We start from the raw sequence: 18,697 nt of genomic DNA on the forward strand, positions 1-18,697 counted from the left end.
TCAGAATGGCCATCATTAAAAAGTCTACAAACAGTGCTGGAGAGGATGTGGAGAAAAAGGGACCCTTCTACACCATTGGTGGGAATGCAAATTGGTACAGCCACTATGGAAAACACTATGGAAGTTCTTTAAAAAACTAGCAGTAGAGCTACCATATGATCCAGTAATGTCATTCTTGGGCATATATCCAGAGAAAATCATAATTCAGGAAGCTACATTGCAGCACTATTTACAGTAGCCAGGGCATGGAAGCAACCTACATGTCCATCAACAGAGGAATGGATAAAGAAGATGTGGTTCATATATACAATGGAATATTACTCAGCCGTAGAACGAATGAAATAATGCCATTTGCAGCAACATGGGTGGACCTAGAGATTATTATATTAAGTAAATGAGACAAAAACAAATATCATATGATATCACTTATATTTGGAATCTAAAAAATTGATACAAATGAACTTATTGACCAAACAGAAGTGGACTCACAGACAGAGAAAATAAACATACAAATACCCAATGGGATAGTGGGAAGTGGAGGAAGATAAATTAGGAGTTTGGTGTTAACATACACACTACTATATATAAAATAAACAACAAAGACCTACAGGAAACATGTTCAATGTCTTGTAATAAATTGTGTGGAAAAAGAATCTGAAAAAGAATACTATATGTGTGTATGCATAACTGAATCACTTTGTTGTCCACCTGAAACAACCGCAGCATTATAAATTAACTATATTTCAATGTAAAAATGGTTATAAAACTATTATTTGCCTAGACATACTTTACTCATCCCCAGGGCTGTGGGAGGGTTCCCTATTCCTGAAAATAATGCCTGAGCAAATTAGGTTTCTATGAACTGGGAAGGGGATGGGGAATAGTGACCAGGAAGTTAACCAACAATGTCTATCACACTTAATTGACTATTTTTTGATGGGTAGAAAGGAATAGAAACATGACTTTTTCCTTTTCTTTGTTGGCCACAGATGTCTTATCTTCTGTGTAAAATGTTTCCATGATTTTGATCCAACAAATTATTCTTAAAGCAAAGACTCTGCAGGGCAGTTCTCCAATAATACTGCATTTATTTCAGTGTTGTTGCAAGTTTTGAGGTGGGGTAGTCATATTTCACTAATACAGTCAATAGGAAAATTGGTAAGGAGCTGTCATTATCCAATTTAAAGATGCTTAACTTTCCCCCCTCCCTTGAGAACATTTGGGTCCATTCAGAATTTTGGAGGTTTGCTATAGCTAATTTAAGAGAGCTGGAACCATGTGGGCGTAGGAATATTTGGGTGGATTGATAGTGATGGGATTTAGAACTAGTGCCTCTTAGGATGAGTTAAGGAGCAAAAGCCATCAACTTCCTAAGACAGAAGGGTTCCTGCACTAGGCTAGGGGATATAAATGATGTCTTCAAGTCATTGAATGGGAAGCAAAAACATCTGTCAACAAAGTTAGTCCCTCTCTTTCCCTCTCTCCCTTCCTCCCTTGTCCCCTCCCTACTCTCTGTCATATCCCAACCCTAGACCAGTGTGTCAGTATTATAGATGTTTTATTGCCTTAATTTTATATATCACTCTCTTTGATTGATATATTAACCATAATAAAAAATATCCCCACAATTTAGTCATGTAAATTGTACCAGGGATAATATAATTGATACTTACTTATATACCTCTAGGTTGTAATCTGTAGGAACTGGCCTAATCCTTGGGAAATATCTAAAGCCTTTCAGAGTCATTGGGGTTGTTGACTTTGGTGCAGAATAATAAATACCCAGTAGGTGCTAATTCTTTTTTTTTTAATTTTTAATTTTTACTTTATTTTGCTTTATAATACTGTATTGGTTTTGCCATACATTGACATGAATCCACCATGGGTGTACTTGTGTTCCCAAACATAAACCCCCCTCCCACCTCCCTCCCCATGACATCTCTCTGGGTCATCCCCATGCACCAGCCCCAAGCATCCTGTATCCTGCATTGGACATAGACTGGCAATTCGTTTCTTACATGATAGTATACATGTTTCAATGCCCTTCTCCCAAATCATCCCATCCTCTCCCTCTCCCACAAAGTCCAAAAGTCTGCTCTACACCTCTGTGTCTCTTTGCTGTCTCGCATACAGGGTCATCATTACCATCTTTCTAAATTCTGTATATATGTGTTAGTATACTGTATTGGTGTTTTTCTTTCTGGCTTACTTCACTCTGTATAATCGGCTCCAGTTTCATCCATCTCATTAGAACTGATTCAAATGTATTCTTTTTAATGGCTGAGTAATACTCCATTGTGTATATGTACCATAGCTTTCTTATCCATTCATCTGCTGATGGACATCTAGGTTGTTTCCATGTCCTGGCTATTATAAACAGTGCTGCGATGAACATTGGGGTACATGTGTCTCTTTCTATTCTGGTTTCCTCGGTGTGTATGCCCAGCAGTGGGATTGCTGGGTCATAAGGCAGTTCTATTTGCAATTTTTTAAGGAATCTCTGCACTGTTGTCCATAGTGGCTGTACTAGTTTGCATTCCCACCAACAGTGTAAGAGTGTTCCCTTTTCTCCACACCCTCTCCAGCATTTATTGCTTGCAGACTTTTGGATCACAGTCATTCTGACTGGTGTGAAGTGGTACCTCATTGTGGTTTTGATTTGCATTTCTCTGATAATGAGTGTTGTTAAGCATCTTTTCATGTGTTTGTTAGCCATCTGTATGTCTTCTTTGGAGAAATGTCTATTTAGTTCTTTGGCCCATTTTTTGATTGAGTCGTTTATTTTTCTGGAATTGAGCTGCATGAGTTGCTTGTATATTTTTGAGATTAGTTGTTTGTCAGTTGCTTCATTTGCTATTATTTTCTCCCATTCAGAAGGCTGTCTTTTCACCTTGCTGATAGTTTCCTTTGTTGTGTAGAAGCTTTTAATTTTAATTAGATCCCATTTGTTTATTTTTGCTTTTATTTCCAGAATTCTGGGAGGTGGATCATAGAGGATCCTGCTGTGATTTATGTCTGAGAGTGTTTTGCCTATGTTCTCCTCTAGGAGTTTTATAGTTTCTGGTCTTACATTTAGATCTTTAATCCATTTTGAGTTTATTTTTGTGTGCGGTGTTAGAAAGTGATCTAGTTTCATTCTTTTACAAGTGAGTGACCAGTTTTCCCAGCACCACTTGTTAAAGAGATTGTCTTTACTCCCTTGTATATTCTTGCCTCCTTTGTCAAAGATAAGGTGTCCATATGTGTGTGGGTTTATCTCTGGGCTTTCTATTTTGTTCCATTGATCTATATGTCTGTCTTTGTGCCAGTACCATACTGTCTTGATGACTGTGGCTTTATAGTAGAGCCTGAAGTCAGGCAAGTTGATTCCTCCAGTTCCATTCTTCTTTCTCAAGATTGCTTTGGCTATTCGAGGTTTTTTGTATTTCCATACAAATCTTGAAATTATTTGTTCTAGTTCTGTGAAAAATACCACTGGTAGCTTGATAGGGATTACATTGAATCTGTAGATTGCTTTGGGGTAGTATACTCATTTTCACTATATTGATTCTTCTGATCCATGAACATGGTATATTTCTCCATCTATTAGTGTCCTCTTTGATTTCTTTCATCAATGTTTTATAGTTTTCTAAATATGGGTCTTTAGTTTCTTTAGGTAGATATATTAGTAGGTGCTAATTCTTTCGAATTTTTCTTTCTACCTTCTGTCCTGAGTCTTTAAACCTCTTTTCAAAGTCTTAATTTTCCCAGTACCTTACAAATATTTTCACTGTCTTCTAAACAGGTGCTTCTGTGGTTTTAGTATCAGGTAGATGGCAACCCACTCCAGTGTTCTTGCCTGGAGAATCCCAGGGACAGGGGAGCCTGGTGGGCTGCCGTCTATGAGGTCGCACAGAGTCGGACACGACTGAAGCGACTTAGCAGCAGCAGCATCAGACTTTCCAAAGCATATAATTCAGAGCATATTTGAATGGATTTTGACTGGCCTTAGTGTTTTCTCTCTGGGGTGAAAGCTGTTTCCTTACTGTCAAACAACCCCCTTTCTGAGTAGGCAGGTTCCCATAGAGGGACCTTGAAACATATTTGAAAAGTTCGCCCCCATCCCACGTGTGTGTAAAGAACATTTGGTCAGTATTTGTTGGCCATTTGTGACTGACACGTGATCACATACAGCTACATCAACCTCTGTCTCTTAACAGACCATACTGGAGTCTTTTCCATTGTTTTGAGTACCATTTTATAATGTATGCATATGCTTGATTTCTGATTTAGTGATGTGCAGAAGAGAGGGCAAAATTTAAGCTTTTAAGCTCTTTGTAGATTGTATCTACGTATGCATCCACCTGAAGAAGATATAAAATGGTGTGTAAAATAAAGAGTCTATAAAAGGACACCCCTGTTTTCTGAGACCAAGGAAACCATTTTGCTTTTCTGTCTGAGAAAAGCAAAGCAGTCAGTGGCTTTCATGACATCACCTAATTTGTGAGGGAAAAGAGCGAGAATAAAAAAATGCATGAACCAAAAATGAGCCATCTTGGGTGGTTTTCCGAGGGTGAACCTTGTTTCTTTATGCAGCAGTTATGTCCTATCGGTTAAGTGTGCCTTTCTCTGCAGTTGATGTGATAGAGAACATCTCCTCCTGGGACAGCTCATTAGGTACAGCATTTTAAAGGTTGTGTTTTCTTTTCTCCTTACAGCCAAGGATTACTGCAAAGTTATATTTCCATATGAGGCACAGAACGACGATGAATTGACAATCAAAGAAGGAGATATAGTCACTCTCATCAATAAGGTAAACAAAGGTTCCCTCCTATCTCCTAAACTCTGAACTACTTTGAGGTGTTGAGCGGATAATATGAGCTTTTGTTATAACCTTTGAAATGATTTTCATAACCCTGAATTCCCAAGGAAGAATCTTGCGTCTTTCCTCTCAGTCAGGCTAGGCCAAATATATCCAAGTGAATGAACGAACTTGAAGCACAGCTAGATTCCATTTGCCTTGGAGCCAGCTGCAGATTTGCGTGGCCCCATTCCAGAAAGGCTAACCTGGGGGACGGAGAGCAGCCTGCTTGACTGGGAAGTCCACCCTCCACAGCAGCCCTGGCTGCAAAGCTCTGTGTCATGAGGGACCCAAGGAGGGGTTCCAGAAAGGCAAAGTTGGGCCTCACAGGCAGATAAGGCTTTTTTTTTTTTTTTTCAGATAAGGCTTAAAGAATATTTACTGTTCAGATCAAAGACAGGTAGCATGCCTGAGAGAATCTTGCCCATCTTGCTCAGGCTGAGAAGATGGGATGATTTTATGATCACTGCATCTGTGTGAAGTGACACAGCTTAACAGGGCCTGCACCATGGACTTTATGCTTTCATGCAGTGGTACTCATCAAGAAGGGGGTTGAAAGATCTATTATTTAAGTAATTCCCAGAATATGTGGCCTTTTCCCTGAAATATAGGGTTCTTATCATGGTTGACCATGAGGAAAACCTGAGCTGTCTTTAGGATGCTTAAGGGCGTGACTGGGGAATCATCACTACTGCTTACATTTATGCAGGGCTAGAAAGCTGAAACTCTAATATTTTGGCCACCTGCTGCGAAGAGCTGACTCATTTGAAAAGACCCTGATGCTGGGAAAGATTGAAGGCAGGAGGAGAAGGGGACAACAGAGGATGAGATGGTTGGATGGCATCATCGACTCAATAGACATGGATTTGGGTAGACTTCAGCAATTTTGGTGATGGACAGGGAGGCCTGGCGTGCTGCAGTTCATGGGATCACAAAGAGTCGGACACGACTGAGCAACTGAACTGAACTGAGAAAGCATGGACAGGGTGGAGAGGGCAGAGAAAGGGGAGAGAGGGCAGGGGGTTCAGGTGGGAAGCAGGCCCTGGGTCCTGCTGCCTCTGGCCATCACTGAGAGGGGAGGGATGTGGTGTTACCTGCCCCCCATCTCCCACTCCCAAATGTGTCTATAGGTGATTGGTAGGATTTACCATTATAACCTTCTAATCAAGGACAGTGACCTTTAAGGAATGGCTGTGGAGGCTGTGTGTTTGAAGAGCCCAAGCCCCAGATACCAAGGAATGCAGGACCCCAGAGTTTAAGTAGCTTGCCCAATGTCAGATTATTTAGGGAGACAGCTTGGCGCTCTCACCTTCTACATGGAAAGTGGCATGCTGGGCAATGCTCAAGCACCTTTCTGGACCAGCAGAGTGTTCCCTGCTTGCTGAGGGCCCCAGAACATCCATCTTCTCACCTCTAAAATTTTCTCCTGTGAACTTAATTTGATTCACCTCTGTAGGTGCTGACTGTGGCCAGAGGAACCCAGAGAAGGGGAAACAGTGCCCTTCTTGTTCCTTTCAGCCGAGGTGGCAGAGAGGTTCTTTGCCGGCCTTGCCCTTATCCTGTGGGCCTCCTCCAGGCTGCATTCCTGGGCACAGGGCATTGCCTATTTTAAATCAGACCCTGAACCAAAGACATGAAGCGGCTGTGAAGCAGGAGATAGATACTCTGATAACTGGCACAGAGATTAGGTTTTATTTCCACAGGGGAAGGGATGGAGCTGTTCCTCACCCCCCGCCCACCCCCAGACAATAAAGCGACCAGAGTTTTAAACAACTGCCATTCTTTGCAGTGTGGAGGGGGGGAAGTCACTTTCCTGTTTTTGTTTGGAGGGGGACACCCTCTTTTCAGTTGAAAACCAGATGTACAATAATGTTTACTAAGGTTTGGGGAAAAGAAAACACTGCCACAGATGGTCTCTTGTCTGAACTCATCTATTTCTACCTCAACATCATCTTATATTCCATCCTTGTCATTTGATTCTATACAATGAGAACTCATTCATCCTGGTGATTTCACTCCTTCCTCCCAGCCTGAAATCCTGCTGGATAAAAGAAAGTGGAGTTTTCTAAAGAGCTTCTTTAGTTAGAGTGGGACTCTCTCCTGGTCCCATCCACCCAGTAGGAAGCAGGGAACCAGGTGGGGTTGCGACTGCTTTCCCCAGTTCCCTAGCTGAATGTTAAGAAGCAGTTTGGACCTGTGAAGCAGCTTACAGATAATTACAACTACACTTGCAAAATGAGCACTTGGCATCCTCCCTGTCCACTTGATCCCTGGACCTGGCTTCCACATGGAGGGGTGGCACTACTCTCTAGTTGCGGTGTGCAGGTTTCTCATAGCGGTGGCTTCTCTTGTGGAGCTCAGCTCTGGGGCATGTGGGCTTCAGTAGCTGTGAATTGTGGGCTCAATAGTTTCTGCTCCCCAGGCTCCAGAGCACTGGCTCAGTAGTCATGTTGCCGGGCTTAGTTGTTGCAACAGCCCACACTCTGTAGTGTGTTTCTCCCAAGGCCACACTTGCCCTTTGAGATGGCCCACACCCTGTCTGTGGAGTGTGTTTCTTTCTAAATAAACCCACTTCTTACCTAAAAAAAAAAAAATCTGCCTGCAGTGCAGGGGACATAGGTTCTTCCCTGGGTCAGGAAGATCCTCTGGAGAAGGGAATGATAACCCACTCTAGTATTCTTGCCTGGGAAATCCCATGGACAGAGGAGCTGGTGGGCTATAGTTCTTGTGGTTGCAAAGAGTCAGACACGACTGAAGGGACTGAGCATGATCGCTGCAACTAGAGAAAGCCTGAGCAGCAACAAAGACCCAGCACAGCCAAAAATAAATAAATAAAATTATATTTAAAAAAAAGAATTTTGCAGTGGGTGAGATTTCAGCAAGAATCGGAAAGAAAATATGCCAAAAATACTTTGCCTGCTGAAGATGGGAAGGATGGAATCTGAGTCTGTCAAGCCTGCTTTATAAAAAAAATCTTCCTCTTGCTCCAAGTTGAGGGATCACCCACAAGTTCATTTAGATGACTGTTTGCTTTTCAGATTGCAGAGTGAATAGTTTCACCATGATTTGTTTAATCTACATTTTGATATGGTTCTTTATTATGAGTTGAGTTGAAAGTTCGAAATTGCTGTTCTCTAAGTGTTGATGGCTTTTGCTGTAGAGTTTCTCAATTTACCCTAAAAGCCAGCCGTGGTCTCATTTTATAGTCAGTTAAATTGATTTCTCTTTGCCCTGCTTTTCTGAGCCATGGCAGGAGTCACAGGGCAAACATCACCCTCTTTCAGTCCTAGGTTGTCAGTTCATAGAGCTTGCTAGAAAATGAGTCAGACACCTTTAGTGGGTGCCTGTAAGCGCTCCTCAGTTCTGGAAATAATGTGCACCGGCCTGAACTATTTGTGTGTGCCCCTGGAAACCAGGATGAAATGTGGCAACTCCAGTGGTGTGTTTTTTTTAGTTTATTTATAAAGAATTCTTGTGGATTTGGGAAAATTTCCATGGGTGCAGAACACACCTGTGTTTAGCTTTTATTTCCAGTCACTCAAAAATAGCTCCTTCGTCTGCATTCCTGCCGCCCCCATCCCTGCCTTCCTGGCTTGTGCTCAGAGCATGATTGAAAGGGTTCAGAAGCCTCTGGGTCTGGTTTCCAACCCGAGAAGCTCCCTGGAGAAGGACTGAGAGCAGCTGGGGGGCTCAGGTGGGGCTCAGCTGTGAAGGATGTGTGCGCCCTGGCCGCTGCTGCCTGGGGCAGAACAAGCCCAGTTGTGGAGAGGGCCGATGTCCCTGCCCTTGGGCAACAGCCTCCTGGCCCCACAATAGTGATCCCCACTCACCAGGGAGGAAGGGCTTCCCACGTGACTCCTTTAGAACTCAGGTATATCTTATCAAAAAGCTCCCCTGAGTGGCTGTGTCTTTGACCCATTAAAGGCAAACAGACACTCCCATTTCTTCATGGTTATACAGCCTATTTGACAATATCAAGGTAAATATGAAGAGAGGTACCATTATTGACTAAAGTCCCGGTGTAGTGTAGTTGGAGGGAAGGAGAAGCAGACAGCATTGATGTTCGGGGGAGAAAACTGATACGTGTGCCTCTCAAGAAAGAAGGAAGCCAGAAGAGTAGCTACAGGTAGGAGCGGTTTAAGGTCACCACTGTGAAAAAGATCCCAGCTAGGGATGTTGCCTGTTCTTAGGGGTTTTGCCTGTTTTTAGGGATTTCACCTGTTCTTGGGGATGTTGCAAACCAGGAACCCCAAATGCCTGAGGTCACAGCAGTCCTGGGAGTTAGATGGCACCCTGGGTGTTCTGTCCTGATGACAAAGGAGGAACAGAGAGAGGCCCAGAGCCCGGAAGCGACTTTCCCAAGAGACTCCTAGTCACCAGCAGCCACGCCAGGGCAGAGGCGTCTTCTGACCTTGACTGTGGGGGCTGGCGGGACGGGACTGCTGTTTCCTGTGGGGCTGTGGGTTCTTGCAGTAGGTGGGGCTCGGTCACTCCCTGAGGTGACTCTTGTCTACTGATTGAGTCACATGTTGTTGCTGGGTATATCTAGGGCAAGTGCCTGTGGGATTTTCTTTCTAAATTCATGACATCATCATTATTTTATCAGGAAAACAATATTATCACACCATTCCCCCATCCGTTTCTGACATTTTGGTATCCATGGCTGTGACCTCTTAGGGTCAGAATCATTCAGGACTTGCTGATTCCATTGTCGCGTCTACAGAAATGGAATCATAGTGCAGAGACCACATTGAGGTCAGCACAGTGCTCATGTTGCTTCATTTTGTGCCTGAAGCTCTCTTCTCCTACTTCTTTCTTCCACTTCTTCCCATGCCCAGCCCATGTCGCTTCTTTTCTTCTCGATTCTGGTTAGTTTTCTCCTTGCTGTCACCATGAAAAAAAGAGAAAGAGGAAGAGAGCAGAGAGAACAAGGGGAAAAGAGAAAGAAAAGAAAGTCACCCTGAGCTCCTTCCTAAGTCTTTCTGTTATGATCTGTCCTTTGTTTATTTTAATGTTTATTTTCTCTTCCTGCCTCCCTTCCATTAATTCATTAGTTGAAACATTTATTCATGAGAAAAATGTGTCCAGACTCCCTTGCTCCTCTCCCCATGAGAAAGTGACTTTGGAAATCTCAGGAAAGGTTCTCAGCTTGGAAGAAGAAAGCTGATCAGCTATATAGATTGCTGGCCTTGACCCTTTCTCTCTCAACTGCTGAAGCTTTTAGCAGAGCTAAAGTGTAGGATTAAATGTGGTTTCAGGGGTGAGGAGTAAATTAGCAGGTGTCACCCTGAAAATGATGACACGCTCTGACAGACCCATTAGAAGGACGTGTTTTATGAGTGAATGAAGAAGTTAAGCATAGGTCTGGGATCATCTGGGTTTACACACATTTGAAAAATGTCAGTGTTCAACAAATGAGTCATTTATGTCCTCGGATGTATTTCTCGCGGTATAGCCTGTCTTGTTAGACTGCATATGTCCTGACTGGGTACAGCAGTCACAGTATATCTTTTGCTCAGACCACTGGAAAGCTCCAGGAATACAGTTTGCTGCTGTTTTGTCTTGCTAATAAAAGTAACCTGGACTCTGAGACCGTTGGGAAGATTCCTGGCACCAGAAACACATTTGATCAAAACTCTGCTTCCTGAGCTTGTGTACCATCACAGAGACACAGTTTTAAATTAGATGAAGATGGTAAAAGTAGGACTTGCGCTTGCCAGTAGACAGTCAAAACAATGCCACCTGGAAGTTTCGATAATTGCAGATTTCTCATTGACATATGAATTGGCAGTTGATGCCGACTCTCAGCTTTGCATGCTACCTCAAATTATATAAAACTGAACGGACCCTGTGTTTGTTCAATTTAATTATCATCTCTCTCCCAAGTGCTGTGCTTAAGTGACAGGACATCAATCACCCTTTCCCCAGCATCTTGGAATACATTTTTCCTCCAACACACACATAAAAATCTGCAGGTGTCTTAAAGAATTAGAGAAACTCTTTTTTCTGTTTTCTGTTTCCACCCTTTCTGTTTGTATTATTGTTGTAGGATTAAATGAAATGTTGTGACTGAAAGTGCTTTAGAAATAAAAAGTTAAATTATAGTTATTGCTGTGATAAGTTATGATAGGAAGAAGAAAAGACAAATGCCCATTGACTGGGAGTTCTCTCTTGGTATATTGAACTCCCCTGCAATTAAGGGCGGTACTTTCCCTGAAATGCCCCTCTATTATTTAACTTTTCTAAGGATGAAACTGATTTATTATAGTTTTATAGCCTCTGTCTTCTTAAAGTATCTCAAAGCTCTTTACATTCACATTTGCATTTTATTAAAATATACTTTTCTGAGATGGAAAGTAGCGTGGGATGCACTGTTAAGTTGTTGGTTTTCAGTCACCCAGTCATGTCCAACTCTTTGCGACCCCATGGACTGCAGCACTCCAGGCCTCCCTGTCCCTCACCATCTCCCAAAGTTTGCCCAGGCTCATGTCCATTGCATTGGTGATGCTACTAGCCATCTCATTTTCTGATGCCCTCTTCTACTTAAAAATTAAATAAGTAATACTTACTCTCAGAATAAATGAGAACAAGACAGATCAATAGGAAGGCAAGTCAAAATCACCTGTGACCACATCACCTTCAGATATCTCTCTTAATATTTGAGCCATGTTCTTCCAGACTTGACACACACACACACAATTATAGTTCAAAATAAAAATAAGGTCATATCGTATACACTCTTGTGTAGCCTCATTTGTCCCCAGTATAGCATGCCTATCTTTGGCAGCAAGGTTAAATGATTCCTTAACATCCCAATGTATGGCGGACCACAGTCCTCTTTTACATTTGCTTGTCTCTGAGTTTTCCCTATTCTGCACCATGTTGCCGGTAGTCATCACCTTATTTGTAGATCCTCATGTGTGTAAGCATTCCTACCACTTTCTACTACTTGTGTAACCTTGGGCGGGCTACTCAGTCTCTCTGTGCCTTGGTTTTCACATCTGTGAAATGGAGATGATAACAATAGCTACCTCTTGGTGTTGTAAAGATGAAACGAGTTAAAGGAGGCGAAGCACTTGAAATCCCTGGCTCATAGTAAGTTCTGGATAAATGTTCGCACTTATTCTTTCATGCTGATGAATTGCTGTGTTGCTGCCTCAGTGCCTTTTCTTTTGGCTGCTCTGGCTGTTCACTGCTGCCATGGTTTGTCTCTAGTCACAGCGTGCAGGCTTCTCTTGTTGTGGAGCATGGGCTCTAGAGTGCTCGGGCTCAGTAGTTGTGGGGCACAGAGTCTCCAGTTGTGGCGCTCAGGCTCTCAAGTTTTGGTGCCCAGGCATAATTGCCCCCCAGCATGTGGGACCTTTGTTCCCTGACCAGGGATGGAACCCGCATCTCCTGCATTGGAAGGCAGATTCTTAACCACTGGACCACCAGGAAAGTCCCATCTCAGTGCCTTTTAAAGGCATTTAAGTGATGTTCTGAAAGATCATCTCCCAATTAGTCTCCCCTCAGGAGCCAATGAGAATGTTTCCCTGTCCTTATCATCCCCTGGTATTGTCATTCTTTGTCATCTCTGCTAATCTGATAAGTGTTTGCATTTTTAAAAATGCTTACTCAAGTAGAAAATTTTTTAATTTTCCAGTTGATTTTTATAAAAATACCATATTATTCATGGCATTATCATGTCATCTTTCACACTGTAAATGTTTTCTCTTAGTTTGTGATTCATAGAGATATTTAAGAAAATGTCATTAAAAATAAATACCTTTTAAACTTAAAATTTCCCCATTTTGTAGTTAACTACATGTTGCAGTAAAATTCATCCTTTTAAGAGTAGTTTTACTTAAAGCTTTTATATTTTAGTCCTAGTTGGAATGGGTAGCTGGCTATTAAGTGTTTTCCTTCTCTGCCCTCCTCGGGGCTTTCAGAGGTTCTATTTAAAGCTTCTGTCCTTACAGTATCTTTTTATAATATCATTCAGAGAACCCCTGAGATTATGCATGGATAAGGATTCTCAGATCCTAGACCAAGTCTTTGCAAACTTTTTCTGTAAAGGGCCAGAGAGAAAATATTTTAGATTTTGTGGGCTATACAATATCTGTGTCAACTATACAAAAGCAGTCATAGGTGTTGAATGGGCATGGATGAGTGCCAATAAAATTTTATTTATGGACATGTAAATTTTACTTTCCTGTAATTCTCATATACTTTGAAATACTATTCTTTTGATTTTTAAAAACCATTTGAAAATGTAAAAACTATTCTTAGTTTCAGAGATGCACAAAAATAGGTAGCAGACCACATTTAATCTATGGGAGGTAGTTTGCTAGCCCTTGAAATAGAATGTCTAGAAACAGATCCATAAAAATATAGTCAATTAATTTTTTAACAAAGATACAAAGAAAATTTAAGAAAGAAAGGATAATCTTTTCAAGAAATGGTGATAGTACAATAGACCATCAACAGGCGAAAAAAAAAAAGAGCCCTAACCTAATCTAACACATTATGCAAAAATTAACTCAAAATGAAGCACAGATCTGCATAGAAAACATAAGACATGAAAAAGTTATTTATGAAAACATAAGAGACTTGTTAGGACACAGAAAGCAAAATTCATGAAAGAAAAAAACTGATGCATTAGAGTTTGGCAAAATTACAGACTTTTGGTCTGCAAGGGTACTGTTGAGAGAATGTGATTGGTTAGTCTGTTTTTCCTCCAAGATCATCTGAGCCTCAGTGTTTAGTAAATAATTGCTTGATACATAAATTGCCTGAATTTCAAAGAGCTTGGTTTTGTTCTGAGTCTTCCTGGGAATATTCTTTGTAAGACCAGAGACCATGAAGCTCCCATAGCAGAGCTGTTTCATGTACCCCACCTCTACACTCCTATGCCCCCTTTTCCTCCAAGTGGTAGACAAGTGTAGCTGTAGTCCACTGCTCAGGTCTGAACTCGGCTGAGTTGCCTGAGGACTGAGATTGGACCTGGGAATTATATTTTATACTTACTGCTCAGGCCTAGAAGCTAAATTTTCTGTGTATAGAGAAAAGACTCCAAACAAATTTTTATGCCAAGGAATAAGCTTTTCTAAAAGAAAGAAAAGAAATGTACATTGTCTTATTAAAAAAAAGGGGGAGATGGAAGGTAAGAATTTACCATTAGCTCCTGCAGCTGGCTTGGGTGTTCTTGACCTTCATAATGATCATGACTATACCCTTCACTTCTTATTCCTTCCTGGTGCTTATTTGGAAAATGAAGATTCCTCCCCCCTCACCCTAACAGCCTTCTTTGTGTCTCTTAGAGGTGATGCAGGAGCTAAGAACATCTCTTAAAACATAATGAAATATGTTTTATAAATGCCAGTGTCTTTGTAATGAAGCAAAATGATTTTTTATTATACCTACTATCCTTTTAATGGAAGAAAAGCATGTATTTGTGTGCAGAATCAATATAGTTCTCTAAACATAAGTGAAAATGAAATCTCTGCTGTAGGATGCACAGCCTTGAGAGGTAAATTATGCCATTAGCCATTTGGATGAGCTGAAGGTGCCATTAGAAACAGCTTCTAAAATTTAGCATTGAGTGGTCCTCTCAATGTAAATGACCTAACAAGTAGAAAATGAGAAGTTTCTATGAAAACATATTGTTATATAATTTCACATGCTTAATTATATTTAAATGGAAAAAAAAATGAAAAAGTGCCACCTTGATGATCTGCACTTGATGTAATGCCTTTATATGTTATGTCTCTGATCATTCTGAAAGCCAGAGTACGAGTAGCCAAGAAAGGCCCTCTCTGCAAACATCCACTTTTCACATGATTAGTGATGTTTGAAGCGGAATTAAGAGGGTACAAAGTCTTTCATTCTGCTAGAAAAAAAAAAGGACAAAATATAAACATTTCCTAAGACTTAGGATTGTATAGGCTGCAAATGAAATCAGTTGGCAATTCATATATATTTGTTGTGATTAACTATATAGCTACGTCCCACAGTTCCAGGAGATGCCCATTATGAGTGATGACCCTGGAGTTGGGCCAGTATGGTAGCATCTGTTGGGTGCTGTTCTCTGAAGGGCTCCATATAGAAGCATCTTTTTATAAGAGGCAAACCATCTATGAGCTCAGAGGTGTTTGAGGCTTCTGCTCTGGGCTGTCTCCTGTAAAAGTCTCCCCTAATTCCTGTCTGCCTGCCTCTCATAATGCCTGTGAAAACTCTCTTTTCTTTCTGGGGACTGAGATTTGGTTTCAACTTTTCTCTTATTTCTTAGTGAAATCTGGACTCAAATGTTACTTCTGTCGTACATCCTCTCAGTTCTCCTGTGTGGATGCAAAGGGCCTTAGGGGGTGGATCTCCACCCTCTCCAGGGTTGATGGCTCCTAACAGTGTCAGGCCTCCAGCAGCATGTCATCAAAATATTAACATTTTATAGATGTGCTATTACCTAGAAAAGATTGGGTGTCACTAACTTATTGTATATATTTAACTTTTCCATATAAAAATGGTTAACAGTGACTCGACTTTCCCTTAGGGAATATTCTACCTTCCTTGTTAGAGAAGAGTATATATGACGAGCAAAGGAAACTCCGGGATAATTAAAAATCCTTATATGTGTCTTCATTTCAGAAATTCTTTCCCTAGACTTCTTTTGGGAATTAGACCTTGAAATAGCTCAGACTTTTAAAGATAGTTTAAAGTTCTATCTAGAATAAAATAAATTCACTCTGATTAAAGAAACAACATTTTCAAGTGAGAATATAACTTCTGGTTGCAGCCATGATGGAGTAAAGGGTATATTAGATTTACCCTTCCGCCACTTTGGGCTTCCCAGGTGGCGCTAGTGGTAAGGAACCCGCCCACCAATGCAGGAGACGTAAGAGACGTGGGTTGGATCCCTGGGTCAGGAAGATCCCCTGGAGGAGGGCATGGCAATTCACTCCAGTATTCTTGCCTGGAGAATCCTATGGACAGAGGAGCCTGGCAGGCTACAGTCCACAGGGTTGCAAAGAGTCAGACATGGCTGAAGCGCCTTAGCATGCATGCCTGCCCCCCATAGACAACTTTAAACTTGGACAAAATACATGAATCAGCTGTTTTGAGGCATTGGGCAGTGCACAGCACAAGGATGTGATCTTTCAGAGAAATGAAGCATAGAGTTCCATGTAACCCCTGGCTTTTTGCCTGGGAAAAGAAAGAAAGATAGTGCTAAGTCTAAATTGGGGCTTCTCTGGTGGCTTAGCATAAAGAATCCACCTGCCAATGCAGGAGACATAAGAGACACGGGTTGGATCCCTGGGTCAGGAAGATCCCCTAGAAGATGAAATGGCAACCCACTCCAGTAATCTTGCCTGGGAAATCCCATGGACAGGGGAGCCTGGAGGGCTACAGTCCATGGGGTCACAAAAAATTCATACACAACTTAGCAACTCAACAAGAACAACTTTCTAAGTTGCAACACAGGGCACTGGAGCACAAACCGAGAGCAGAAGACTCATCGGATAGAGGAAACAGAGATTGTAACTGTTTGTAACTCACAACTGCTGAGGTGGATGAAATTTTCAGGGCAGGGAATTGCAGAAGATCGAGCTGTGCAAAGAGCGAGCTCTGGAGGTTTATACATAGGAGTCCCTTGAATCTTTGGCCATATCCTAAGCGTGCATCAGTAGGGCAAGAGTCCACCAGGCCCAGCAGAAAATAAGTATGGGAGGGGAGGTGTGGGTGGGCTGTGAGATGAGTGGATATCCTAGAGATGATCAGTAATTGGAGATGTTGGAGTTCTGGCCAAGCAGACTAGGAAAACTTCATTGATCACACTTGGCATCCAGTTGACAACTCAAAAAGTCAGTCATAGGAATAGCACTACCCTTGTTGTTATTTAGTTGCTAAGTCGTGTCTGACTTTTTTGCAACCCTATGGACTGTAGCCCACCAGGCTCCTCTGTCCATGGAGTTCTGCAGGCAAGAATACTGGAGTTTTCATGACCAAGAACCTATGCACAATAGGAACTATCATTTATTTTTGGTCATGCCAAAAATGTACATTTATTTTAATAAACTAAGACATTAAAAAAAAAAGAATATTGGAGTGGGTTTCCTTTTCCTTCTCCAGAGAATCCTCCCCACCTAGGGATCAAACCTGTGTCTTCTGCGTGGCAGGTGGATTCTTTACCTCTGAGTCACCTGGGAAGCCCAGTGCTACACTAGACCCACCCTGAATGGAGGCTAAAACTAAGCCTTGACAGGTCAAGCTGATTTGCAAATAACATGCCCACCATAATGAAACTCCACACTCTTGCAGGGAAGACAGCAAAACCCAGTCCTTTGATAATGTAGTGTGCAGTGCATGGTTGTTGAGATTATACAGTCACAAATGACCAGATGTAAGAAGAAGCTCAAAAATGTGAGGTATGGTATGGATAGCTTATAAAGGGCATGCAGTTATTTCTGAATACAATTTTCAGGCATCAGAACTTGCTTTAATTAATATTGACATGACTAAAAGGAAGCTTGATTAATGCTGTTTCTGTGTTATTCACCCAAGTTTTTGTTACCAGTCATACAATATGTAAAACGGAAGGGTTATAAGTATAGCAAAGCCTGTAAGTTGTTGCCCAATAAAAAGTCAGGATTTTTTCTTTTGGAAGTAGACAATCTCTTTGAGGTTACTACTTCCCAGTATCGTAAAACAGTGAATGACTGCCTAAGCCTCACCCATCCTAGGATGTGAACACTCGAAATGTGACATCTTTTTTAGTGGGCTTGTCCCTGGAACGGTCTCCTTGACTTCCCTCATTAACTATGCTCTGCTGGGCATTTCTTCTGACACTGAGATAGGCATGGTTATCTTTTTTCCTGTTACCTCATTGACTGTGATGTTGATGAGTCTGCTGGAGTAACTGACTTAGGGGATGTTGGAAATACTGAGCAGAAATCCCAGCCATGCAGAATAATTGCATCTCTTGAGAAGGTGTTAAGAAGCTGAGGCAGAACGAAGTGCTCCTGGGCTTCGGCTTCCATGGAGTGTCCTTTCAACAGCCCCCCTGAAGCTCCATGTAGAAGGCATTCATTAGTAAATATTAAACAGCACTTTTCATACTGCTGGTAGGGTGCTGAGAGTGTCAGACCCCCTCGAGGCACTCAGAGGCTCACTTGATAGCCACACTGAAATCACATAGCACTCACTTTCTCTAATGATATTTCAGTCATAGAGAAGGTCATGAAAAACAGCCATGCTGGGTAATTTCTGGAAAATCAGTACTAGGGAGTGTAGGGACAGCTGACCACGAGGGGAGCACTTTTCTTTTTCAAGAGGATCAGCTGGTGAAACCATCATTTTGAAGTTTGCTGGGGTGACATAAGAGCAAACTATGTCTGAACTATACATTCCTGTCCAAACTCACATAGGCCATGTACAGTGTCTTAGAAAATGTGACCTCTCTTTGAAAGGTACTTTTTAAATTGTTACAATTATGAAGAAATAATTCAGTACAGACCACCAGGTAAGCCTGATTATATAAATGAAGCTTTCTTGTGTAGCTCATCTACTCCTTCCTCTTCCTTGTTCAACTTGACTTCACTTTGGATGTTTGAAAATTGTGAGAAGTGGAATAGTAGTCTGAGAGGAGATTGGGCCATCCATCAGTTCATCCATTCAGCTGACATGTCTCATCATCAGTATTTGCCAGGCACCGTGCTAGGTGTTTGGTGGATACAGAGTATAAAAATAAGATTCCTTGTTTCTATGGAGCTTTCCATTTTTGAGAACTTTGTTACTCAAAGTTTTCAACCAGTAGCATTGACATCACTTGGGAACCTGTTAAAATGCTGAATCTCTGACCAGCCCCAGACTTATTGAATCCAA

At 41.6% G+C, this 18,697-nt stretch overlaps 1 protein-coding gene across 1 annotated transcript in view; it reads left to right on the top strand.

Annotated features, from left to right (window-relative positions):
* The window catches only part of SH3KBP1 (SH3 domain containing kinase binding protein 1), a 237,624-nt gene that overhangs the window by 157,198 nt on the left and 61,729 nt on the right, over positions 1–18,697 (top strand). Inside the window, 1 exon segment of the mRNA XM_018043705.1 lies at positions 4,698–4,792. Within this exon segment, the coding sequence (XP_017899194.1) occupies positions 4,698–4,792 (95 nt within the window).

Source organism: Capra hircus (assembly GCF_001704415.2).
Source record: "Capra hircus breed San Clemente chromosome X unlocalized genomic scaffold, ASM170441v1, whole genome shotgun sequence".
In the NCBI taxonomy this organism is placed as follows: Eukaryota; Metazoa; Chordata; class Mammalia; order Artiodactyla; family Bovidae; genus Capra; species Capra hircus.